The following is a 27,538-nucleotide window of genomic DNA, read 5'->3' as shown; positions in this document are numbered from 1 at the left end:
GAGACACTTAGTCAGATAATGGAAAATTTCAATCATATCACTATACACGTTTATGAATTTAGGAATGAAACAGAATTGTTCCTGTACATATGCTGCAGACTGTTTGGATTTAGAGTTCTTTTATGTCATAACTAGCAATTGCCAGGAGTATAAATTGACCTTTGTCGTGGTCTGAATAGTGTCAGGTCTCCATAAAGTTTTTCTGTGAATTATTCAGAGACTGTTGGTTGATGAATCTGAATGCATCATATAGGCCCCAGAAAGGGGGACTTCTCAGAAAGCACGTGGGCTTCTCAAATAGCAGAATAGCCTGGTACCCCAAAACTGATTTATTGGAAGGTTTCGTCAGTTTGAGACTAGAACAGAGATGCTTAAAATGCAACAGTACTGTCAGAAAGGAGGGAGCAGAGGACAGGAGCTGGGAACAATGGTCATGTCATTACATTCAGTGAGGTTTTTGTTGAGTGCTGTGGCTAACATCTGCAACAGCTTTCCTAGCCCTAGCTTTTTTAGTGAAGACAGCTGGAAAGGGAAGAGAATTCAGTCAGATAACAGTGCTGAGGGAGCACTTCCCACAAATTAAATGTGGTCCTGGAGCCCAGCTAGGAAACAAACACAGAATTAATGAGCTGTCAGTTATCCATTTAAATGCCATGGGGGATTTTTGTCATAGTTTTGAAGGTGGGAGATCTGGTTGAATCAATAGGCTTTAAAGGAGCAGAAAATCAAAGCTGGACCTCAGCTGACTGAGGTCACTTCCCAGCTCTGAACACCCTGAAGATTTTATTCTGCCCTGACAGACTGAACTGATGGTTCCAAGAACTTTATAATGAAGAACAATATTCTAAAGGTCTTAAATAAATGCACACAGGAATAGCTTGGGTATGGCATTAATTTGAGGTGATTACTCATAAGGGCCACCAGTAAAATGAACCATGTACAAACAACACTGAAATGCAGGTACATTAGAAAGGACTGCGATCTTCAGGAAAAATCATGTGTGACGGCTTAGAGGAAACTTTATTATATTAATTAGAACAACACTCAATAAACATACTCTTGATTTTGTGATTTATTGATAAATATGTAAGCAATCTAGAGTATATCCTCAAAGTTATGCCTCCATAGGAATCACTGACATTCTCAAATGACTGTGGAGCTTCCACAGGATCCCCAAAATACCCAATAATGCATATACTACTTTTTTGCCACAAGAAATAACAAAGTTTTCAAGATCTTCATTCAAATGAAAGTTCCTCAGCTGCTTCCTGTGTACACCTGAGCTAGATGCACCTCACACAAAAGAAAGCAGGGCACAACCCTGTATATGTATTTATTTCTTGGTGGCAATGGAATTTACCTGGAGGTCGAACTGAAAACTTTGCTTTTTCCAATTTGGCAAGCAAGTAGCACAGACAGTATTTTGAAGCAGCACAATTTCTCTGTCACCAAACTGGGTGTGATCTCCACCTCCAAAAGGGGTTTTCCAACAGGGGAAGAGAAGGAAGGGAAGCTCCAGCCTGGCAGGCTCTGACTTCTGGACACCTCAGCCAGATGGATACAAAACGGCACCTCCTCTTCCAGCAGTTCATTCTCGGTTGGCTTGCAGAGCCACCTCCCCAGCTGCATGACACCTGAGGAGCACCCAACTGGAAGATGAAGCACCATCAGGTACCGGCTGCCGGGTTACCAGGTGAACGCTATGGCAACGATAGGTCTTCACAGCTCGGGCAATACCTGAACCAGCTGGCTCCGGGATCAGAGACAGCACAGCCCAGCCAAGAGAGCGGACAGTAGTAGCCTTGCCAAGAAGATCAAAATACACTGCAAATATTCATCAGCATGAGCAGTAACATTTTTTTGGACCAGGTTTTTGTGTTAGATATAATTTTAATGTCAGATGACAACCTACATATCAACATATTAACCCTTATTTCCTGAGTTTACTTTTTTCTCAATCGACTTACATAGTTCTGTTTACATGGCTCATTTTAAACTCCCTTCAGAACAGAAATCACCACAGCAAACCTATAAATAGATTTCCGCTGCATTGCTGATGAGTCTCAAAAGTATGAGAAAAAGTATCCTGGCTTCATTACTATCATCCACATGATTATAAGACACAAGAAAAGTCATAAATTGAAAAACTATCCACTTAAGTTGATAATTACATCCATCTTTTCATCCTTCAGATGGATAAAAATGAATGTCCTTCAGGATTACTGCATATTAATATTAAGTAGTAAACAATATCAAATTAAATAGATACTTATTTAAGATTTAAATATTTTCTGGTGCCCTAAAAGCACTGACAACATTGTGCCAAATTGTAGCTTAGCAATGATCTCAAGTACAGTAATACAAAAAGATCCGTAAAAGCTTTAGGTTTCTTTAAACTGTCTTCTTCTATCACCTCTTACTATTTTAACTGCAGAGATCTGAGATCTATTCTTTTCGATAAACTTTTTCAAAAGGTTTTTAGGCTTATCTTACTTGGATCAAAGTTCATAAATGAATTCAAGTTAGATATTGCTAATGCATTTGGGAAAGGCATATTACAACTCAATGTTAATCTTCAAACATACTGTGAATATTTTGAAGTCAATGAATTAGTGTCATTCAATGTTTCTACTAACTTAACTTGACATTTTTCAGAACTGTGGCAATGATAGACCTTTATTTAGGACAGACAAACCTTCATTAATCAGGACCTCATGTTCCCAGAAGGCTTCAGAGATTCTGTTCTGATTTTCAGATTTTTTTAATTTGTATCTTTTTAAGGCAATTAGAAAGAGAAGTTCCTATAACTCAACTGTCAGAATTATTAGGAGAAATATACATTTTAAAGTATAGGATTTTTTTCACAAAAATTAAACAAACTCACCCTGAACTTTTAAACATGGGAAATCTATATTAATCATTCAACATATACTATGAGCCTCCGTATTTGATTACCCAATCACTGAACAACCACTGATTTAAAATCAGGTCTATATGCAGGCAAAAATCTCCCAATTTGTCAGGGGCAGGATATAGCTTATTACTGAGGCTCAGCTGCTTTTACCAATAAAATATGAAGGACATAAAAGAGACACCCATGACAGAACTTGATCCTCAAGTTATGGCACATGACCTTCAAGTCCTTACAAGTGTAAACTACAGGACTGTTTACCATTTACTCTACAGGAATCCTGCTTCATGCAGAACGCAGGATGGAACAGTGCTTAATGCATCTTGGATTATTAACTGTATCCCTAAATTTACCATGGATTTACTTTACTCCTTGTCTTCTTTTAGTCTTCCAGTACTCAAGATTATAATAATTCATATATATATTTAAAAGTATTTACTAGCCTTCATCTAGTTGCTAGAGAACGTATTATGCAGTTTTTTTAATAGGAATTAATTTATTATCTTTTATCAGAAGGTAGTATCTTTCACCTTTCATACAGAGGTGGTATTGAGGGAGGAAACTATTAAGAATCTCCACCTGCAAAGCCCAGCGTTTTGTTATTTGTACTGCTTCACACTCATTTCCTCCACTCTAAAGTTTATAAGGCTTTTACAGCAATTCCCAAGCTACATACTTCAGTGGGTGATGCTACATGGAAGAAATTACGTCTTCTATTTTTATATTACATTTTTTAGGAACTTCATAATACTTGAGAAATGCAGCTTTCAGAGGTGAAATGAGCAAACACAGCTGTCTACCTGAAGTTTAATACTTACCATTACTAGCAAGTAAAATCTTTTGGTTTACCACAACGTAAAATTACAATACATACCTTTTCTAATACCTAACACGCACAAATTAGCCATGGTTATCTTTCTATAATAAATTGTAGCTGATTGAACTAGTGCCTACACTGGAGTAAGAAAGAAAGCAATTTTACCACTGACAAAATTAAGTATGTGTATGAGAAATCTCTGAATACAAAACAAGAAGTGGAATTTTCTGGTATCCAAAGGATAAGCATGACAATTTGTAACTCCTCTAACCAAGCCATTCTGGTTTGAATTATTTGTTTTGATAAAATCAAGATATTTATGTAAAATCTGAAGAACGTGAAAAATCCATGTAAAAAAAAATAACCCTCATCAGATGTCATGCAGTATTTATGGTAAGAGGGGAAAAAACATATATTGTCTTGTTTAAAAGCAGTATTCTTAGTATATCAGTGTACTTGACTTCTCCCTCTTAAAAAAAAAAATCCATCTTTCACAACACTACACCGGCAGTATACAGCACTAGCATCAATAGCTGGCTATCCTGTGTTCCTTTGCATTGCTAATGTGCACAAACCCATCAGTGTATATTGATGAATATAAGGATCGCACAGAACTGATATATTTCACATGGGTTTCACTAAGTTGTCATTATTAAAATTTGGGGGCTTTTGGTATAATATGCAATATAATTTTCAGGTGCATTTTTTAAATCTGAGTATTTTAAACTGCATAACTTATGAGCAGATGGTTCCCTTCACATACTTGAGTGAAATTATATAACCTTACAAAGAACATTTACCATTTTAAATCTGATTAAACACTATTCCAAACAAGGACTGGAAACAGTTTGATATTTGTACAAACACAAACCCATTTAGGCATTCCAAAAAAATGCTGAACTAAGAGAGAGAGAGCACAATATTTATTTACATTCTGTTATTTCAGTAAAATGATACATCTCTGTTTTGCTAGTGAGGGTTTAAAGTTGTTTTTTGAATGAACAATCAAGAAAACGTATAAATTTAAACCACCTAAAAGAAAACTATCATCAATGTCCTAAATAGCCATATTTGAAATTAACTTTACTGAATATGAAAATGACTTAGTGAATGATGAAACTACCCTAGTAGCAGTGCTATACTGGAGCAATTCAAACATTTCTACCTTCTTAGCCTATTTTTTGGTAATTCGATCTTTCCAAAATAATCACCTCATGCATTGAACTTCTTATTTTGCATTTTCAGTTCCATAGTGGGACTATGTTCAGACAGCTGTTTGAATGATCTTTCAATCTGGTGCAACTTTCAATCTAAGGCAGCACAATTGCTCTGTACACATATCAGCGTGGAAAATTAAATGCTGCTTTTTTTTTCTTTTTTCCTTTTCTTTTACGTTAAGCTGTGGCCAGAGAGATGAAGTTACAAGAGACTCTTTTCATGTTTATATAAAGCAATGTTTGAAAATATTTACAATGTTTACATAAACATAAATGTTTACAACATGTATATTGAACTTGTGTTTCTGTGGTTGCTCTGCAGGCAAGAGGCAGAAGAGTGGCTGGGAGGAAAAAAACATAAATGGGGAGTAAAGATACAGAAAAAGAAACGGGTGCCCAGGAAGACTGCAACATACCAGGAAGGTACAATACCGAGTAAGGACCACATGGCACTCGAGATAAAGCAGCAGGGCCAACTCATAATACCATAAAGGAATCGGATAAAAGAACTAAATGAAGAAGAGAACGGCACAGTAGGCAACAAAAAGATATGCAAAAAAAAAGTACATTGTTACAGTTCTTAGAGTCCTAAAACACACTTTGGTACCATTTTCCTAAGTTCTTCCCAGCTACCAGGGCTCTGCTAACTCTGCGGAACCTCCTCAGTTCCTTAATAGTTTTCTCCTGCAGTTTTTATACACCCATGAAAACTAAACTTCTAGTAGTCAGTCCTCTATCATAGCAGAAAAATATACTACTACCATTACTGCTATTACTTCTTTCTGCAGTGTAGCATATAATCAGGGGTTTCTGGGTTTTGTCTGGGTTTCTCGTTCTTCTGTGGTTATCCACCATTTTTAAGTTTTCCTTTTTCAATTCTACTGCATCTACTCCACATGTTGAAAAGTCCTCTAAATATTTGATTCTTTTTTAATTTAACTGTAGTTTTATGAATTATTTCTTAAACATTAGTGACCAGGCTTCCTATAGCAACATCACAGAAGTTATTTAAACTTCAGTAGCAATCTCCACCATGACTGTCATCTTTCTATAGTATCCCTAGGGAAGCAAAACCTGAAAAAATGTGTCTATGTATGTAAACATTACAAATTTTTAGTGACTGGGCTACATGTCACATGAATTTCTATACGTCTGAAAACTCCATCAGAGACAGTAAATCCTGCAGACAAACTGCAACATTGAGACTATACATTTTTTTTTTCCTGTGAATATTTTATTTTCCTATGAATTTCTGTACAGACTTGAGAGCTGGAATGACCCAAAACTTTTAGAATACAAATGAAATACAATCTAAGGATGTATTTCATTCCATTTTGTGGGATTCAAGCAGATTATTCATGACTGACCTTTCTTCCAATGTATTTTTGAAACAACTTATTGGTTATTCAAGCTCCTTGTCAAGGAAGCCACCTTTATTAATATAGCAAGGAATAAACTGATACTTGGAAACCCATGGCAAGAAAAGACACAGGGAAATACCTTATGCCTGAATCCCTTCTAGTAACTGTGGGTCAGGTCAAAGCCGTAACCACGCTCTCTTAAACAAAGGCAGTTTCTGTTTCCCAGCCTCAGCAGCACAGGATTTACCAGTTGTATGTTTGTGCTACTATTCATGGAGTGCTTGACAGCAGCTTTAATCCATGCTATCCATCTTACATGTCTCTACGCTACTTACTACTGCACTTTTTTCCCATCATTCTTGACAGTGAACAGAAAAAATGTGTACATGAAGCGGATCTATTTCCATCTTGGGTGAATATTAGTAAGGATAATCTACGTCTCCAATCTTTGTTGCTTAGGTTTTTAAGATCTTAACACATCAGAAACAAAAGCCACTCAGTTACTAGTTTTCATCCAGTGCCTCCAGCGGCTGTAGAGTTCCTTTCTCCACCCCTGAATTTAGGGTCAAAGCACTGACTGAAGTCATGCAAAACGGGGCACGGTGAGCAGTTATCACAGCTCCCAGAGGTAAACAAACCGTGTCTTTTCCATAACATAGAGGACTCAGACCGCTGATACATCAAGCAGCCACTAACATTATAACAACTGTGTTCAGATTGTTGCAGATTAAAAACAAATCACGTAGGTCTGTTGGGCTATCCCACTACTGGGACTTTTGACAACTGTGAACAAAGTGGGAAAAAATAACAGCAGTTATTTATTGCACATTCAACCATGTTGATTGTCTTCAAGCACCAACTACTGCAGAGGGCAACTGATTTCTGATTCAGTCCTGCAATTTTTCATAGACTGTTTCCATGCCAAATGCTTAGGGCTGACAGCTCAACACAAGTGCTTCCTCCTGTGTAAGTCTTTCCTATACCTGTTGGACTCCAGTGGGGTCTAACCACTGTAATTTGTATTAAGCAACGCTAACCAATAGTAAAATGAAAGGTTTAAACAAACTATTAGAAGATATTCCTACTCTATGTAATCTCGCCAGCAACAATTTTTAAACCATTCGCCTCCAGAAAATGACAGTTTTGCAGCAGCAAATATATTTAAAGTATAAGGGAACCATGTGATGTTTCCCAATATCTACCGCTTCATCTTGAACTCTGCAGCCAGTGGGAATTCACAACTTCAGTCATGAATGGTAGTTTCTGGGAGTTACTGGAATTTAAACAGTAAATAATACTAGTAAAATTTACCTCAATAAGACCAAATTTTTCCCCTACTTTTCACTTAAACTCACTTTAAAAGAGATATTCTAATATTTTGAAAATATTTTAATCTTCATTATTTTTATTAATTCATTTTATAATACTTCTGCTGCCCTAACTCACTCTAAGCTTTCACGGAAATGTCACTATTTTTTCTATTAAATAAAGAAGTTCCTTTGTGTCACAAACCAGCAAATACTGACTGTCATTCTAAACAACTGTTATAAAGCATCCCTCAAGATGTAGTATCAGAAAAATCACTGAAAAGCATATTGCTTTATGAAAAAAGCTCTGTGTACTATAATCGCTGTTAGTACAATAGCACGAAATTATTTTTTTCCCATTATGTATCAGAAGCCTGTCATCCTAGAAGTCATTCTGGCTCCCACACTGTAAATACACCTCAGTATTTCTATAAGCAACGCCAAAAAAATCAGCAAGTGCTCACTGACTTTTGCCAACAAAAGCATGACTCTTTGCACAAGAATTTTCTTGCCATTTATAAACAAAGACATTTTGAAAGTTCACACTTGTGATTGGCTATGGCAACTGATACACTCCACCATGACATAAAGCAAATAGCAAAACAGTGATTTATTACAAGAGTAACTATTTTACAATAACTCAATTTAAACATATAACATTTTTGTTTTAAAAAAATTATTCCCGATTATACTTAAAATAATCCATTGCACTAAATGTTATATAATCTACACACCAGATATTCAGGAATTAATGAAAATTATATGAAAAATTACCCTGTAGCATTACCAAGCAAGTAATGCTAGACTACAAAAACTGCAAAGTCACAAACCTCTAACATTAAAAGAGAATGCCAACTATTTTACAAAAAGGCAACTTTAATCTTAAAATCCTCATTGATATGGAATATTCTCAGTCATTTTTGACAAGACTTCTTCACCACCTACTTGCTCTTCAATCCCGTGACTGTTCAGTGTCAGAACACATGACGGCGCATCTAATTTCTACAGCTAACTGCAAAATGCCCCGACAAACTGCTCTGGCGTTATCCCCCACCAGGTCATATGAGAACTTGATCACTTCACCTTTTTCCCACTGCCCTTGATCTGGTGATCATCGTATGAGAACCACCAGAAGAAGGAGGATCCGAGCTGGGTCAGCAGCAAGATTCCTCTCCAGCTATGCAACAGTCACAGTGTTTTCCTAAATACAGTAACTAGAGCTAATTTGAACAATTTTTAGTCTCTGTCTAAAGACTTCATGTTGTAAGCTGCAACTTTTATGTTCACCTAATTCTATTGAATTAGGTGAGAGAAGAATATTTACACTATTTTAGTTCTTGAATCTCAGTAACATGCAAGAAACAGGAACACTTAAAAACATGCTAAATATTCAGTCACTGATTCTTATTTGCTCAGGAAGCAGGAAGTTCACTAGGGGTTAATACATATTCTGCTCTATCTACTTAATTTTGTTTTTTTGATACCTGCATGATTTTAATCTCTTATTAAAGCACAAGAATGCAGTGGATAACAAACTAAAAGACTGTCTTCATTTTATTCTACTTCTATTAATATAGAAACTGTTAACATTGCATATTCTTCACACAAAAAAAGGAAGAAAGAAATTGTTGGTTTTTCTGCAGCTAAAATCTGAGGTTTTATTCAGGGGTTTTTTGGTTTGTTTGGGGTTGGGTATTTGGGATGGATCTTTTTTTACATTTTTCTCAATCCTTGATCAATTTCCTATTAAACTCATCAGAACATCACCTTACTAAAAATAAAGTAAAATTTTAGTTAAAAACCTCACAATTTGGCTTATGTAAATGTGTCATGCCAAATGACACTTCTTTTACAACAACATTCGAGACACACACAGTGATTAAAGAAAACAATAAATAGCGCAGATTAGTGTAGTTATACAGAATACAGAAGCTTCTAGTTTATAATAATTCTTTGCTGACTCCTAGGATCATGCTTAGTCTACAAAAATCCAAAGTAAATAAATAAATCTCCAGCTCCTGAACAAAATAATAAACTGACACAAAGTATACCCCGTACTGTCATTATAAATACAACAAAATAAAAGTCTGTGATTTTTTTTTCTTCCTGTTTACTTTACAATGTGCAAGACAAACTTAGGTCACAGTTTTCCAAACTCACTGAGCAAATCAGTCACATACTTCCTATTAAAATCAGTGCAATTCATTTAGCCAAATCCCCTGGTCAACTTATATTTTAAAAATTTGCCATTACAGCTAAATTCAGCTCTGAGAGATAAAGGAAATAACTAACCCACGAATCAGGTAATAACGCTTATGAAAAGCCTTTAAAAAGTTTTGTCTTACCTCATTAAACCTTGTCACAAGGTCTTCTACAGCATTATGTTCACCATTGGGGGAAGAAAGAATAGTAGCAGATATGGAAGCTTTAATAGATGGCAGCTTGCTTTGACATTCAGCATTACCCAAATCCCTGGTTAAAAAGCAGAGGTAGTCCATGGGTAAGACTTTCCGGTAGAGCTCCTGCTCCTGCTCGGTCAGAATGCTGGCAACCTCCTCCGGGAACTGGATGAGGTGCTGCAGTTCCACCAGCTCTTTGCTGATACCAGCCACATTGGAGGGAAGGGCACTGGAGCCAGCCATAGATGTACACGCTTGACGTTCTAAAACAGAACAAATAAGAATTTACTAGGTTTCACCTTGAGCTGGGCCATGCAAAAGCAACACAACTTGTTCTTTTTGTTCTGTTAAACTGTTCACTAATTTATTCAGCAGTACATTATATCCTAACTACTTTATATTTAAATGACCTAATTCATTCTTTTAGTTGGGGTCTTTCTGTGTATGTCTATATCTGGTATTAGCTAGGTAGCTGTAGTGGGGCTTCTGAGATTGTTAAACTGCCTGCCAAAACACGCTTGTTTCCTGACTTCTCCAAACGCCTGCTTCGGTCACCTGCAGTCTTGTCAAAACTTCAAATATAAGGATCATTTCATAGGGTCTGGCTCTGTTCTGCCTCCATATTAGAGTCTGCAGTACAAAGGGGTTTGAGGCCTTGACTGGGGCACCAGGACTCTGCTGCCACAAGAAATAATGTATAATGATCACATAAAACCCACACGGGTCAGCATTTTTCTTCATATTCCTCTTGATATAGGATATAATCGATCTGAGATCACTGCATCGTGAAACTAAATGTCTAAAGTTACAAAACATTTTTCATTCCTTTGGGAAAATGCATATATTGGGGAGTATGCATGTTTTATCTGTTATTACAAGAGATTCATGGTGGTTTTATAATATCCTGGCAGTGATGTCCCTTGCAAAATAAAACTTTTCCTAAGAAGGAAGACGCCAAGCTTTGTAAGACCGTGTGGGAAGCCTGAAACATCAACATAATGATTCCAAAACAGTGAGTATTAGTCTTCCAACTAGACAGGTTTAGAATGGGTTCTCTGAACAATAATTTTTCAAGAATTACTTAAATGTATAAGCAATCGTAATAGTATATTCTGTACTCTTCTTCCTTCACAGGAAAAGGAGTTCATAATTTTTGCACTGCTTAACAAAATAACTTTAGAGATTTTTTGCAAGCATAATGGAGGTATGCTCCACATCTAGCTTTTACTTCACTTTTTTTTTTTTTTTAATATCAATAAGCTTTCATTTCATGGAGGGGGCAAATATGCTTTCTGTTCTCGAAACGAAAGCCAAGATCAGAATGACTGATTACAATTCACCCTCTTATATAAACACAAAACACACTGCATGAAGTTTCCCTTGATATATTCATTTTATGCAAACCATATCATCAATCAGCAGGAAGTTACACATAAAGTTGCTTTTTCTTTATATATTCTCCTAAAAGCCAAAAAAAAATTATAGCAGGCCTTAATAAAGCCTTTGGGCTAACAGAACCTGTCAAGAAATTTTCAAATACCCAAGAGGCTTCTGAAAGAGTAAAGGAGTAAATGTTTCTGTATTTACACTAGCAAGGAAAAACGTAATAGACTTAATTTGCAACAAAAAATATCCTGGTTACATAGTGGGGAAAAGCTGTAACTTCAAGGATAGTGCTATACAATATCTGCAGGTATCAAGAAATCTGTGTCACCAAAACTGCTGTAAAAAAGATCAGGGGGGAAAAAAGATAGTTAAGAACACCATGTTGACATGCCAATCTTGTTTTGGGCAGCAGATCAAGTGCAGTGAGCTTCTGAGATTCCTTTCAGTCATGTTTGCTTTGATTCTACATGACACTCCAATTCAGTTTTCCAAACTGTCACTGTCCCAACCTGTGTTATCTCAGAATGAGAAGGATATGGAAAGCATAACAGCTCTTCTCACCCAAGGACTTTCCTGGGAAATATGAGCTGCCCTGCCAGGCAGGAGAGGGCAGGAGCAGGCAAAATACAGCCTGTACCGCCTCTCCTGTGCCTCACTGCTGGAACTGAGGGTACACAGGTTGACAATTTATTTTAGATCAGAATTGCACTGTTGAAGAGAATCTCCCAGATACCCTTAAAGTCTTGGAGCACACAAACTGGATCCTTTTCAGATGAAACTGCACCAGAAGATGCTCTCCCAGAAGACAACTAGCGCAGCCCAATTGCTAACAAGCTGTGGCTCTTAGTAGCATTTGAGCCCTGGAGAGGACACAGGCCAGGAAAGGACAGTTGGACCAGACAGCACCGATCATGGCTCAGCTGTGGGTGATCACAGGGAGACACGACAGCAAGTAGCACGGACAACACCATGCCACAGAAATACTGGTGCTTTGCAAATTCAGTTTACTTGGTAACTCGTTATATACACCTTGTATCTGTCAACATAGAAGGAAAGGAAGGCGTAACTCTATAAGGATTGCCCAGTCAAGTAGCGACTGATTGAAGAGAAGTAACATGCAAGTGAAGATGAGCTGTTCCCTGATGTTGAGACTTGCTGTTGAGACTCAGTGGTGTGTTCTCAGTAATACACTTTCTCCATTAGAGTATCAACTACAAAGCCAGCCCACATTCACACTTCCAACAGATCTACAGTCCACATTGTCTCAGAAATTCAGCTTTGCTCAAAGACCTCAAAAACTGGCAAAGGTTGACACTGAATTTGCAATAGGCTAGAGCACTGTTTGTGATCCTATTGCACACTGCTTTGACCGAGTATGATCAGCCTTCAGGTTCCACTTTTTACCGCCTCTCATATCTAAGAACAAGGCTCAACACACTAAAGTGAGGAAGGTGGCTCCACAGTGTATTTCCGGACTGCCTGTAACTACTAGCAATATCTCATTTGAATTTTATTTCACTAGCCTGACTGCCCATTGATCAAGTCCAGAAGAAAGCTAATGCAGAGATTTTGAAAGCCTTTAATGAAATCATTATCTTCTGTAACGAAGGCTTCACAAGCAAGATTCATTCTAACAGAAAAATGAACCTATCAAAAAGAAAATATTTTTGTGGAAGCTAAGGCAAGATGATTCAAGTTACAGGCTAAACAAGATCAGTCACTGGTATTGCTGGATTTGAAAGAAGATAGAAAATAAATATAACTTTTCCTGACTCAATAAAATGAATTTCAAACTAGCATTTCTCAACTTTCCATTAAACTGGAAGAATTAAACAAATGCTGCATCTTTAACGTAAGAGACCACAAACAAGCTGCTGCAGCAAGAGTGCAGGTGATGGCCAAGGCAAGGTGCACAGGCCAAATAGAATTATAAAGATTCACAGCTCATGGCTAACGTATGGATATAAATACTGAAGAAGTGGAAATATTACTTATTTCTGTTGACCTATAAATATTTCTTTCATCCATAATTCACATCTTTGCAATTCTTGCTTGTTGACAATATTTCACCTCTCCAGATTCTTATTTTTTATCTTTCCTTATTCCAGTCTTCTGGTTTTTATCACAGAAAATCCAGGATCCTCATTTTCAGCTTCACCACCCTTCATGATTTACACTGTGTGCAAGTCTGCTTCTTTTTCTTTCTCTCTTTTTATTTGCCTGTACTAAACAATTATGTTTTTCTGGACTTTTTTTTTTGTCTCTTTTTCATGCCTCATTTTTCATGCCAGGAACTGATCTGCACTTCCCTGTTCCTGCTATAAAACTCCCTAACTAGTCTCATCCACAAGTCCTCTAGCTTTGTGTTGTCATCTTATGTTCTTCAGGAAATAGATCCTGTCTTTCTGTGCTTCAAAGACCAGGTCCTTAGATTAACTTGCAGAATGGAATTGCTTTCAGGCCAAAATCACAGTAGGCTTTGTTAGAGTCAAGGATACAATCCTCATTAAATCAGCTGCTTCTGGAGTAAATGGTATTATTCTTTGTGCTCTACCACATCAAGTTAATGCTAAATCTAGCAGAAGAAAATGAGGACCCTAACTACTCATTTGCAAGTTGTCTGAAGCTGGAATTAATAGCTTTACTTATCCTTCTGATAAACAGCAGATAATCTTCTAAATAGCAAGCATGGCTTTTATTAATCAAAACAAGATAACCTCTGTCTAGCTTTAAAAAAACAGGACTTGGGTTTACTTAATCATTGCTGATGCACATGGAAGCAAAAAGGTCTCATCTTCTCTAACAAAAGGATAATCTATTGAAGAGTGGGAGAAAAATACAGAATGCCTGTTTCAGCATATTATTCAGCCTAAGCTTGTCGCAAACTCTAAAAAACATTTTCAAGAATTACTAATTTTTATTTTTAAAAATCTTTCTGTGAAGTTTAGTAAGAAGTTCTTTTATCAACAGATTAACTTCAAATTAACTTAGCCTTTATGACTATACAATTTAGAATTTCCATACATCTTGTATATATATAGGTTCTAAAAAGTCTATTCTGAAAAAATAAACTTCAAGTATGTAAATATGTAAAAAATGTGCATGAATTTTTGTGTATCTATACAAAAAAATGTTGAAAGTCTTGAAAAACTGTTTTGGTGGTTTTTTCCTATTGAACCGTATTACGTTTGTGCTGCTGCACTAGCAAGAAGTTGACTCAGTATTTTTTTAATATGAAGAACAGGGAGTTCACTTTAAAGAAAAATGCAAAGAAACTTTTATAAATAAAACCATTAAAAATACTGCTAGAATATTAGTGTTAATTACTTGCAGTAATTCGTAGATTTTTTTGACATTTGTATGTTCTATTAAATACAGTAATGTGACAAGTGATATGTCATAACCATAAAATCAAAACTATCTGTACACTTACCATATTTCTTGTAAAGCTAAAATTAAAACGTATTTATTAAATTTTATTTCATTGTGGACATATAATTTATTAATACACAATATGATACAAATTTTGGGCTGCTGCCCTCAATTTTCTCTAAGCAAAAATTCAGCTGGAATTCATATGAAGACAGAAGGAAAATAAATACAGCCCCAACTGTAATCACACCAATGTCAAAAGTGTTAATGCTGCATAAAATTACAGTTGCCAACCATGCAATTTGTACTTTGATAAAATCACATTGCTTTCCATGTGAATTGTGACCAAGTAAGGACTGTGGTACAGAATTACTTTCATCCCAACTCAAACACAACATCTCTTACATCTGATACTTATAGGAATGTGCGATGCACATGGGAGTACAGCCAGGGAAAAGCCACCATACTTTTTAAATAAGCACAGTCTCAAAAGACTACATCTGCCAAAACCATGGAAATTAACTTTCAACAAAGTTTGATGAATAGACAAATGAGATAACTGAATTTGTGCATTCGTTTTACTTCTAGGTTGCTTTTCTTTTTACACATTGAGGAGAAAAAAAAAAAGTATTCTCTCTATACATTCAAAAACCACTAGTTTGAAAGCAGTAAAGTGAAAATTGCAACCACTAAAGAAGTGCTCACTCTCTAGGCTACTGGGGGAAGATCCTGTGACTATGACAAACTCTGGATTCTAAAGCACAAACCAGATTTCAACAGTTGTAAAAGTAATTATTCAACCTATGGTAACATCTTATAACTCAGTTGCTTTTCTGACAACAGACTGCTTCCATGAAGTTATGCTACTGGGACTGAAATTACACAGTAATTACACTGCTGATATTAAAAGGTAACGTAATAAATTGAATATAATAGCAGCCATGCTACAGACAACATCCAACTGTTCATATACTTTAAGAGAACATACAGATTATGTTTACAGTGAGAAAATAAAAGCAGACCATGGGGAAAAAAAAAAAATCAAAAGAGAGTCACAGGTGAACAACTGTCAATATATAAAATACACATGTATAACAGAGAAGTGTTCTTTTCAAAGAATAGGAAGAGTACAATAAAAACTCCCTCAAACATAAGATACATATGTAACATATGGCTGTTTAATTGAACACCAGGTTCAGATACAGATCAGCTTAACTGGGTTAGCATAGTTTTGCTGTCCCATGGATACAACATATCTTAGTACCATAATAACCAAACCAACACGCTTTTGTTAATTTCCTGTTCCTCTTCTGTATAATTAAAACCACCTCCATCTCTCTTTTAATGAACATGAATTCATTGTTATCGATTTTGACTGCAAACAACTCACTCCACTATCAAAGGGCCTCAGTGGGAAGCTTGCCGCACAACAGGATCAAGTTCAAGTTTCATTTCACTGTAGAAACCACTGAAATTAATAGATCCCATTTTTATTTCAAATTAACTTATGAGTCAAGTAATCAAAGAATCAGAAGACGCACATGCTCTCTCTCCATATCCATAAATCTAGCAACATGAGTTACCTATTAAAACTGTGTATCAGTATGGATTATAAATCATTATTAATAGCAGGGGAGCTCTAAAGCCACAGGGTACTTGCACTAAATAAAACTGGAGTCCAGTATGACCTGAGTATCAGTAAGCAGAAGATAATACTGTGGGCAAAGGAAGATTCCCAGATGATGACTTGATGCAAAGATGATTAATATAATCACGGGCTATATGGAAAATAAACTTTTATTAGACCAAATAATATTACAGATACACTCTGGGTGCACAAGATTGTTTTCAGGTTTGGAAGAGAAACAGTAAACTTCAGAGCTAGTATGAGAATACCTGCTTTGAGTTTAATTTGATCATGGTAATAGAGAGACATTGGAGAAGGTGATCTTCTCTGGTGGAGCAGCAGCATGCCATCACAATGGGCCAGCTGAAAAGAACAATAATTTCTACAGTACAAAGAAAAAAAAGGTAGAGATCACCTCTAGAACAGAATTTTGCTGGAAATAGATCACTATGAAACTATAACACACAGATATTTCTGTTGAGGCTGACTTTTTTTTGTTGAATAGAGTGTTGAAACCTCTAGAGAGGATTTTTTTAAAGGCAGCAATCATACTAAGTTATTATTGAATTAAATAACAATTACATACCACAAAATCCTGAGTCATGAACTGACCAGCATAGTGGAATTCAGCAAACAGGAATATATAGAGTTCTAGTAACAACAAACACTTACTCCTAAAATCACTTCTTGCTTTAGGAAATGGCAAACAGTTCAGTTTTGAAAACCAGACTCTGAACTGTTTGCCCTTTATCCATTGCAATCACAGCATCAGTAAAATGAAATCCCAGGAAAAAAAATGGAAACTACTGTATAGTTAGAGATACAACCTGCCTATATATTTTCTGATTTCAAACAGATTTAAGTTGACTAAACAAATTACATTCGTATAAGGATAGTTGAGAAGTATAGGCATGGGAAATATATATTTATATTTTTTTTTTAACCACAAAAGTTGTGTATAAACACACTTACAGGGCAAAACCTATGCACAGAGAAACATTCATTCAGATTTAAAACTGAGTTAAAGATCAACATGAAGAATTTGTTACCATTAACTTTAAATTAACAATTACATAGCAACTCTTACACTTTTAGAAGTTCCTACCCATAAGTATGAACTTGAAAACCCATGTAAACTCTGTTTGTGGTTGGATTCAGAAGATCCTGGTTGTAAACTATACACATGAGCACTAACATAATATATGGAAGGAATTTAAAGTATCACCATGATTTCATCACACCTGAGACTGCCATGCCGGCCTCCCATCATCCCCAGTTTACAGCTACACACTGCCCTGGGTAATTACATCTACGCTGCTGCTCAGATTTCTGGCAGTGTATCCCAGGGCTTTTACCACTCCACTAGCCTGAGTCATTCATGGAAATATTTTGCAGGGTACAAAAGAAGAACTTGGCTGCTTGTCTCTGAATTACCATATACTGTCAACACATTTAACTAACCATTTCCTGCTCTGTGTGCAGTTTGACTGGTACTGGCTACAGCTGATAGAAACAATCACAGACCTGTCCATAATAAACGGATCCATTCATTTTGCTTCTGGCTGTATACTCACCAGGAAAAAAAAATGCAAATAGTACCATTTTAACAGTAGTTTTGACTCTACAAAAATAATAGCAGATCTCAGAACAAAGTTTATCAAGTTTGGTGCTGGTTTCCTGATTCCTTTCCATTTTGGGGCAATGAGTAAAGAGCTGGGACTGCATCCTCATGCATACACAGGATGACCAGCAATGCTTCCAGAACATCTATGTAAGAATTGGTGTGATATTGTGGGTTAACCCCAGCCAGCAAACATTTTTTATGCACCTGAAATAATAGGCTTTGAAGGCAGTATCCTAACACACAACCCTGAGGCTAGGAGGGTAGCAAATGGATACCTCAGCCACAAAGGGCACCTAGTGTTATGCAAGGCTTGGCTGAACATAGACATGTTCATAGACCTTAAGAAGAGATGAATCAGCAGTGTGTATTGCCAAAAGTCTGAAAAGGTTCACCATCTACAGGTTTAGTCAGAAATCAGCCTTATTGCTTCCAGTCTGCATAGCTGGCAATAAGCACCCTGGGCCATACTCTTTAGGGGACCTTCACTTATTGCTATAGTTCATTGAACTATATCCTGATTTCAGAATCCTTGCCAGAAGAATGTTTAATTATAAGTTGGGTAGGCACACAGTGAGTGTCCTATTGGCTGGCTGAAAATTAGATTTCAAAAGCTGTTCGATACCAACATGCCATTTGTCTTGCTGTGGCATGCTGCAGCCCACACTGTGCAAGTGCAGACACAAGATTCTATTGCTTCAGAGGCAACTATCATCATGAAGGCTGGGTGAAGGAATTAAGGGAAGTAACAGCTAACTTGTAAATCTACACCTTTCTATCACAGTGTAAAAGATATGTGGAAAGGCTGTAAAGAGGTTAATATGACACCACCACACTTGCCATTGAACTATTCTCAGGTTATTTGTTACTTTCCTACAACAAAATCTCATCTAATTAATCCCCTCTTCTGCCAGTCTCCTGGAGGTGTTTTCAGAAATATTCCACTTTCATATTCATTTCATAAATCTTTCTGCTAAAGGTTGTCCAAGTGATCCTGGTCTATCAGAAGCTTGACTTGAGCAACACACCAGAAGGAGGATTCTCCCTGCAGGATCTGTACTCAAATACTTTTAAAATACTGGATACAAACACGGCACAGCACACAGAAGGTTAAGTTCAAATTATAAATAAACGTATATAGAAACTGCCAGATAAATTCCAGCACATAAGAAAAAAATGGTCAAAATGGAAGATTTATGAATTGACTTTGGAAGAGTGTTCTAGAAAAAGTACTGTACAATTCTCACTGCAAAATGAACAAGTAACTGCCTGAGTGAAAGCAGATCCCAAGCTTTAGCCTAACCCACAAAAACTGATACAAAGCATGTCCAAAATCAAAGCAGGGGTTTCTGTGCACTGACGGAACAAAATCAAAACACATACAGCTTTGAGTTAACCCCTCAAAGGAGAAATATCCAGTAGCTAAACAGAGCACAAGAATCTCAGATCAGATTCCAATATTTTAGTATTTTGATAAATTAAATTTATTTGGATTTTTTTTTCATTTACATAAAATAGAAATTAAGTATTTTTTCAGTTTTAAGAATAAAACAACTGTTATGAATCAGTGAGAATGGAAGTTAAACAAAAATGTATTTTGAGAATACACATACACCTATGGAAAACAAGGAAGTATATAAAGTTGGGTATCCCTTAAAGTTCATGATCTTGATTTTTCATATTTTACTCTTTTGTTAGGCACTTTTTAAATTCAAAAGACCATACAAACTGTAGTTGCAGTAAAATATAGCATTTATTATGTAAATAACAGCAAAACTGAAACAACAGACATTTTCAATGTTTCAGAGCCCCAATCTTGAAGTGTTCCTTTCTATCCTGAGGGCACCGATCTTCCACATCAGCAATCCCTGCATTGAGTTAATGATATGCTGCAGTGTCCTCCTTGGCTGCACAATTTTTAACAATTACCACAAAAGCAAATTGCTTTTCAGCTTTAAGATCCTCAGAAATATATTTTGTAACAAGCACTACCTTCCTTGCTTTGGTCTCACCCTGAAGCCTGATTACATGTGACAAGAGACCCTTTAGGACAGAGAGGGAAGAGGAGGCATAGAATCATAGAACATCCTGAGTTGGAAGGGACCCACAAGGATCATAGAGTCCAACTTCTGTCCCTGCATGTGACAACCTCAAAATTCACAGCATGTGTCTGAGGGTGTTGTCCAATCACTTAGTGAACACTGTCAGGCTTGGGGCCATGACTGCCTCCCTGGGGAGCCTGTTCCACCACCCTCATCCAGCCTAAATCTCCCCTGGCATATCTTCCTGCCATTCCCTCGGGTTCTGTCGTTGGTCACCAGAGAGAAGAGATCAGCACCTGTCAGTTCTCCTCCCCTTGTGAGGAAGCTGTAGACCATGATGAGGTCTCTTCTCAGTCTCCTCCAGGTTGAACAGACATAGTGACTTTAGCCACACCTCATACAGCTTCCTCTCCAAACCCTTCACCAACTTTGTAGCCCCCTTTCTGGACACTCTCCAGTAGCTCTGTATCTTTTTTATCCTGTGGCGTCCAGAACTTCACACAGTGCTCCAGGTGAGGCTGCACAAGTGCAAGGCAGAGCAGGACAATCACCTCCCTTGCCCGGCTGGCAATGCTGTGCTGGATGCACCCAGGACACAGTTGGCCATCTTGGCTGCCAGGGACACTGTTGGCTCATGTTCAACTTGCCATCAGCCAGAACCCCCAGATCCCTCTCCGCAGAGCTGCTTTCCAGCATCTCGTCCCCCAGTCTGTATGTACAGCCAGGGTTGCTCTGTCCCAGGTGCAAAACCTGGCACTTGCCCTTGTTGAACTTCATGCTGTTGGTGATCACCCAATTCTCCACATTTGTCCAGGTCCCTCTGCAGAACCTCTCTGTCCTTGAGAGTGTGAACAGTTCCTCCCAGTTTTGTGTCATTGGCAAAATTCCTTAGCATTCCCTCAGGTCCCTCTGTCCAAGTCATTTAAGAAGACATTGAAGAGCGCTGTCCATGAGATGGATCCCTGCAGAACGCCGCTAGTGACTGGTCACCAGCCCGACATAACCCCATTTACTAGAACCTTTTGAGCCCAGCCCATCAGCCAATTGCTCAGCCACTGTATTGTGTGTTTATCCAGCTATGTGCTGGACATCTTGTGCAGAAGGATACTGTGAGAAACAGTATCAAAGGCTTTACTGAAATCCAAAAATATCACACTGACAGCTTCCCTTGGTCAACTAGGTGGGTAACCTTGTCACAGAAATAAATTAAGTTGGTCCAGCAAGACTTTCCCCTCATGAACCTGTGCTGGCTGGGACCAATAACTTTGTTGTCATTTAGATGTTTTTCAATAGCTCCCAGAATAATCTTCTCCTTAATTTTGCCAGGCACAAAGTGAGTCTGTGAGTGAGACTGACAGGCCTGTAGCTGCTGGGGTCATCCTTGCTGCCCTTCTTGAAGACTGGGACAACGTTTGGCAGCCTCCAGTCAACTGGGACCCCTCCAGATTCCCAAGAGCATTGAAAAATCATGGAGAGAGGTCTCGCTGTGACATCATCAGCCAGCTCTCTAAGTACCCTTGGATGAATGCCATCAGGCCTCATTGACCTGTAGGGATCTCGCTGGAGTAGCAAATCCTGTACAACTTCCAGATTGATTGGAAGTTTATTGTTCTTGCAGCCATGGTTCTCTAGTCCAGAGCTCTGGGGGCCCCAGAGCCCATCTTCAGGGTTAAAGACTGAGGCAAAGAAAGTATTAAATGTCTTGGCTTGTCTATGTCCCTGTTTATAAGGTGACCATGTTAATCAAGTAATGGGTCCGTGTTATTTTTGGCTTGCTGTTTGCTATTAACATATTTTAAAAAGCCCTTTTTATTGTTCCTCACAGCACTGGCCAGCTTCAACTTTAATTGAGCTTTGGCCACAAGAATTTCTTCCCTACAGTGGCAAGCAGCATCTCTGTAGTCCTCTCATGATGTGTGACCTTCCTTCCAGTGACCATATACTTCCTTTGTTGCCATAGTTCACGAAGGAGATCTCTGCTCAGCCAAACCAGCTTTTTGCCTCACCTGCTTGACTTTAGACCTTTTGGAATGTCTGTTCCCATCTTGTCCAGTTACTCAAGTACTGCAGAGAACAGGAATGCCTAAATTCAAGGAACTATTTAATGAAAACTGCCTGCCTTTGGAAAACAACCATTAAATATAGCCCTACTTGGCTTATGAAGTTTCCACTCTGTTTCTACTAGCTGTCTCAATTAATTTTATTTCAATAGTAATGATTTAACCCTGCTGACACAAAACACATGAACTAGTAAGCTGTCTGTTGAAATTCACTGATGGCCTCAAAAGCTGTTCTAAAGCATTCATCTACCTCAGTGGAAGCACTGTTATGCTTAATAAAGCTGTGAAGTCCATGAAAGAATCTATAGTCCTGAGACAGCAAAAATATCATGTAGCTTAATGAAAATCACTCAGCACAACAGCAAGAATTGCCAAGAAGTCAAAGCTGAGAAGATTTTGTTTCTTTCCTTCAGATGAATTTAAATTACAGAGTGGAGAGCCTGTATGATTTAGCCTTAGAACTGAAATCAGTTAAGTGACTCAGGAGTTTACATCATGGAGGGATCAGTGGAATACAGCACACTGCCACAAACAAGGCACCCATATGTCTGGAAGCCAAAAGAAGTAAAACAACAGACTACACAAAATATTAGATCAATGTAAACGTCATAATAGAGATTTCAACATCTACGACTTGCCTCAATATCACTTCTTCCTACCTCAAACAAAAATGTTTTAAATAATTATTTATCCATACAGGCTTTTTTACAGCCTCACTAGTGAACTACTATAGTTGTGCTAGACTAAATCCTGCTATAAGCAATTATTTTCTATAATTGTTTCTGTTTAGTTCATGTCATTTGGGAATTAGCGTAAGCTAAATTAACAAAGACACAGTTATACAAGATTGTGTTCAAGCAAACAGAGCATAGCTATATGTATTACACTGTTGCAGCTAGTTATCTTTTAAAAATGAAAGTATTTATTCCACTTGGTTTTCACAGTATTAATACACTTACTACATAAAAGCTCTTCTAAACAGTCACAAGACCTTTTAATGAATTCTGTCTTTGTTGTTAGCTTTAGCAGATTATACTAGAAAAAGTGTTTGCAGCCCTTATCTAACACGAAAACTTTCAAAAGTAATGATTTTGCTGTCCAAAAACAAGCTCAAAATTAGTACCTTCTGAGATGACTTCCTCAGATTTTAAGATATCTCCCTTAATCTGAAAGCTTCAAATGCAACTAATTGTTTCTTTAAAATGACACAGTAAAAATTAACCATTCTCTTTCTTTCCCTTTCTTGTGGTGCCACTGCTGCTTGTACTGTGGTTAAGGTTTAAAGTGGAATTGGGGCCAACTTTGTCAACAATATTTTTCACATAGTAAGAAAACAAAACAACTAGAAAAATAACACACATCAGCCTTTCCATGAACAGGGCTGGACTAAATGACTGGCACAGTCCCTTCCAACCCAGATGACTCCATTATTTTTATGTGGCAGTTTAGCATTTTGCCTCACTTTTAAGTATCACTTTAATAGTGAAGCAAAAAGTGGTCACATTAGTGTACACATTTTAGATACATTGGAAATAGGAAGTATTCTCAATGCAAGAAATGCAGATCCTGTGTATGGAATGGAGTTCTGTTTCCTAAAGGCCATGGCTCTGAAAAAATAAGAACAGACACTAAACCCAAATGTTTTTAAGGAGGGGGGGGTGGCAGAAAAGGAGGTGCCAGAAACACATTTTTTCAATGTTTTTAAAGAAGAGACAAACCACAGTGTGTGCAGAAGAATGCTATAAAATTATTCCACACTTGAATAGTGAGACCTAGAGGAAGAGATATAGATCAGAAATGCATAACTTTAGGTAAATAAAGTGAGAATTGAGAGTAGCCTTCACTGTAGTAAATTTGTAAGCATCTCCAACTGGGAAAATACGTCAGTTTTTAAATACTTTAACCCAGCAGAAAGAAGGCATAGCAAGAACAAGCAGTTGGTCCTTGATGACAGACAAACTCAAACTAGAAATAAGTTGGCCCTCTTTGCGAGTGTCACTGAACACTGGAAAAAGCTGGACACACGGATGATAGTTCTAAGGCATCCTCCAAAGGCTGTACAGTAGCACTGCTGCCTTTCAACTCCAGAGCTTAAAATATAAGACAATTTGGTTAAAGTAAATAACATCTTAAAAGGATGTCAGACTATAGCTAGTGATCTCCATTGACACCGGGCTTTGCATTTCTATAAGCTGTCTTACTTTCCCAAACTACATGCTCTTATTGCCCTCCTGTCTTAAAATTTGATGTGCCAATGTCCATGCAATCGCTAATGGGTTTTTTTCATTTGTTGTGTTGGTTGGGGTATTTTGTGGGTTTTGTTATTGTTTTTTTAATCTCAAGCTTTCCCTTTCCTGTAAGACCTCTTTCTGAAATTAGTCCCTCTCTATTAAGTCACATGCATTTATTTTTTCACCTCCTTTGCTGCCTTTGTCCTGCTAGTGATGCCAGCCAACACCACCTGTGTCCATTTTCTTCAAGTGACACAAGAAGTCCTTCAGTTTAACCGGACCCATCTATCAATTCCCCTTCTATCAAAATACCTACAGTGAGGTGTTTGCTGTTTGGATCCATTTATTGTTCCACTCCCAGAAGACACAAAATACTTTCTCCTGTACTGTGGTAATTATTATTTATCTAAACGTTATAATGTATCTCCTGAACTTTTCTCCATAGAAAGTGCACAAAGTTGGACAGTCAGCAATGAAAAGACTGAGAGGACTACTCCCTGGCTTTTACATACAACTTATTTATTTTTGCCTCCCAGTAAAACAACAAACATTACCACAACATGGTGTATTTAACCAACAGACAGCTCGTGACACACTGTGACCAACAAATGCTTTTTTGCAGGCTGCTTCTTACCAGTCCTCCCATGCTGACATAAAAAGTGATATAATCTTCTGCCCAATAGAATCAGAAAACTGTTACTTTCGTGACTCCATTGTTTTTTTATTGTAGCTATTACTGAAAAAAAAAAAAATATTAAAGTACTAACATTCTACCATCGTTAAACTGTTTGTTAAAGCAGTTGTAACTCCCATTCATTGTGGCAGCAAATAACAGAACAAGGGCAATTTTGTTTACCCTTTTAAAAAATGTAGTGAGTTTCCAAACCATGCAAATATTGCGGTTTTGTTTTGTGACACCCAGCGTGCTTGCAGTTCTTCAACTTTCAATCATATGAGAAAGAGATCAAATATGCAGGAATGTGGTAGTCTGGAAGAGTCTGCTCTAAGTCAAAATGTAAAACTACAGTTTTCAGGCTTTTTGTGCATACAGGAATTTAAAATATATTTTAGTTTTCCCTTGTTGTCTTTTTAAAAGCAATTCGCTCTATAAATGGTTATAGAAAATTCCTGAAGTTTTTTCCTCCCAAACACTAAGCTTCCATGCAAAATCCTACCACCATCTTTGAGACAACCAGTACCTGAAGCCAGCAACTCTTTTGTGTTCCACTCACACACTTGAATGGTTTATTGACAGCTTTTAGCAGGTTTTATATTCACAAATCATTTACCTACAAGGTAGACAAAAACTAGGTGATTTCTTTGGATACTTTCCACTTCATGGCAGTTACAGAACAGCATATTACTAAGATCTGAAAGCTAAAAGAAAATTCTACTTTTAATGTTCATTTTCTCTCTCAAATTGAAGACACTATTAACCTTAAATAATAACAAAACTATTTCATGGTATTTTAATGTATGACAGTACAAATAAATTCATAAAATATTAACTTTTCTCAGTTAAGAAAGTGCCTACACTGACACAAAACCAGAACTAATTACTATGATGTAACTCCTCTCAGCAAATACTGTAAAATCACACACACTGACACACACATCTGACCACACTAGATATTTTTTATCTTTTAACGTTCAAATTAGTTACTGTACTGTTTTCTTAGCTTGAATCATTAATGCCATAATGGTTTATTGTGGGTTTTGTTAACACTATTTTTATTTAATTCATTCACTAATAAAAGTGAAATTTTTAAGATCTCTAAAAAGATCTATCAAGTCTTCAACCTACAAGTTCCAGCATGACCTCGTGCAGGTCAGGATGAAAATAACCTTGGATATTTGGCACATTATGCCCTCCTGAGATTTGCAGAACTTGCAATACAGTTCCAGTGGCTACAGTTCCATACCTGGAGGTAGTAGGAAATGACAGTATTACCCACAAATATTCTACAGAACAAAGAATGGTCAAAAGAAAAAAACAAAAACCCATGTAGTTTAATGGCTATAGCTATTCATAAAGCTATTTTCAGGATCAAGGCCTGAAGACTAATAGTGTTTCCAATCCAAATTCTTCTGAATTCCAATCGGAAACTTCTGGAAACTTGTTAGAAGAGCAATTTATTTTTAAAAAATCTTATAAGAATGTTTAGAAAAGGTCATACATATTCATGTTACTTCAGTCCCTACTCCACTTTAATAAGGAAAATGGTAAAAGAAATCTTTGTTCAATTTCTTTGCAGAGCTTTGCAATGTAATTCTGAACAAGCAAAGACAGGTGAAGAGTTCAGATCAAATCCTCTCCAAACCTAACAGCAACATATTGAAAGGCATTCAAAACTATAGATTTTCCAGATCAAGATTTCTTTTCCTCCCGCAAAGAAAAATGTTCTCAGAAGATACCCTTTCTGCCTGCAGCAATATGGTTAAGTCAAAAAGTGCTTTGCTCCAAAATATCAGAGGAAAGAGACACTGAAATGGTCATTGAGGAGGGGAGAGCAGAGACCTAACACAACAGCATCAGACCTGTCCCCTTTCTAGAAGATCTGAACACTTCATAAAGAAAGCTTAAAACATGTATGAAATCTGTTGTACCAAGTCCATGGAAAATTAAAGATAAAATATTTAATTGCTGTGCAAAAACCTTAGGAGTAATTAAAGGTACTTTTTGCATTACATCATATTTCTAGTTCTTTTATTGTTGCCTAGTATTTTGCAGGCAAAATATTTTCCATTTGCACTTGATAAATCTCACTGGTAATTTACTTCAGAATTATTAAAATGTGTAGAAATGCATTTTTATGCATAACTATTTCCAAAGTGAGCACTTAGACATTAGAAAACTACGTCAATATGAAGCCCCTTAAAAAAAACCTAAACAAATTATGCTGTAATAAAAATTCTCATATCAGCTTATTTTCTACAAAACGCTTGCATCATTCTAGCTCAAATCAAAGCTAAAACATCACAAATCAGCAATCAAAGGCAGAGTCTGAGCTGAATTTATAATTTTAATATTTCTGAAATTAACTAATATAATTTTCTCTCCATTTCTTGTAATCTGACTAGGTATCATATATTCGTTATCACCGACTGAATAAAGGGATTTAAAAACCCCAAGATTTTGCAATTAATACAGATACACTTAGTATTAGGGCTTTTTTTTTTTTTTTTC

The 27,538-nt window shown here is 37.0% G+C and overlaps 1 protein-coding gene across 7 annotated transcripts in view; it reads right to left on the bottom strand.

Moving 5' to 3' along the window:
* Positions 1–27,538, bottom strand: part of PLCE1 (phospholipase C epsilon 1) — a 158,776-nt gene that overhangs the window by 48,894 nt on the left and 82,344 nt on the right. For all 7 annotated transcript variants that reach the window (XM_082052587.1, XM_082052590.1, XM_082052588.1 and 4 more), the window contains one exon: positions 9,959–10,275. In XM_082052587.1, the coding sequence (XP_081908713.1) occupies positions 9,959–10,275 (317 nt within the window). The remainder of the gene's footprint in view (positions 1–9,958; positions 10,276–27,538) is intronic.

The sequence above is a fragment of the Streptopelia decaocto genome (assembly GCF_964273445.1).
Source record: "Streptopelia decaocto genome assembly, chromosome: 5".
Lineage (NCBI taxonomy): Eukaryota > Metazoa > Chordata > Aves > Columbiformes > Columbidae > Streptopelia > Streptopelia decaocto.
Note: the sequence above shows the minus strand (reverse complement) of the source record. Positions and strands in the feature narration are given on the sequence as shown.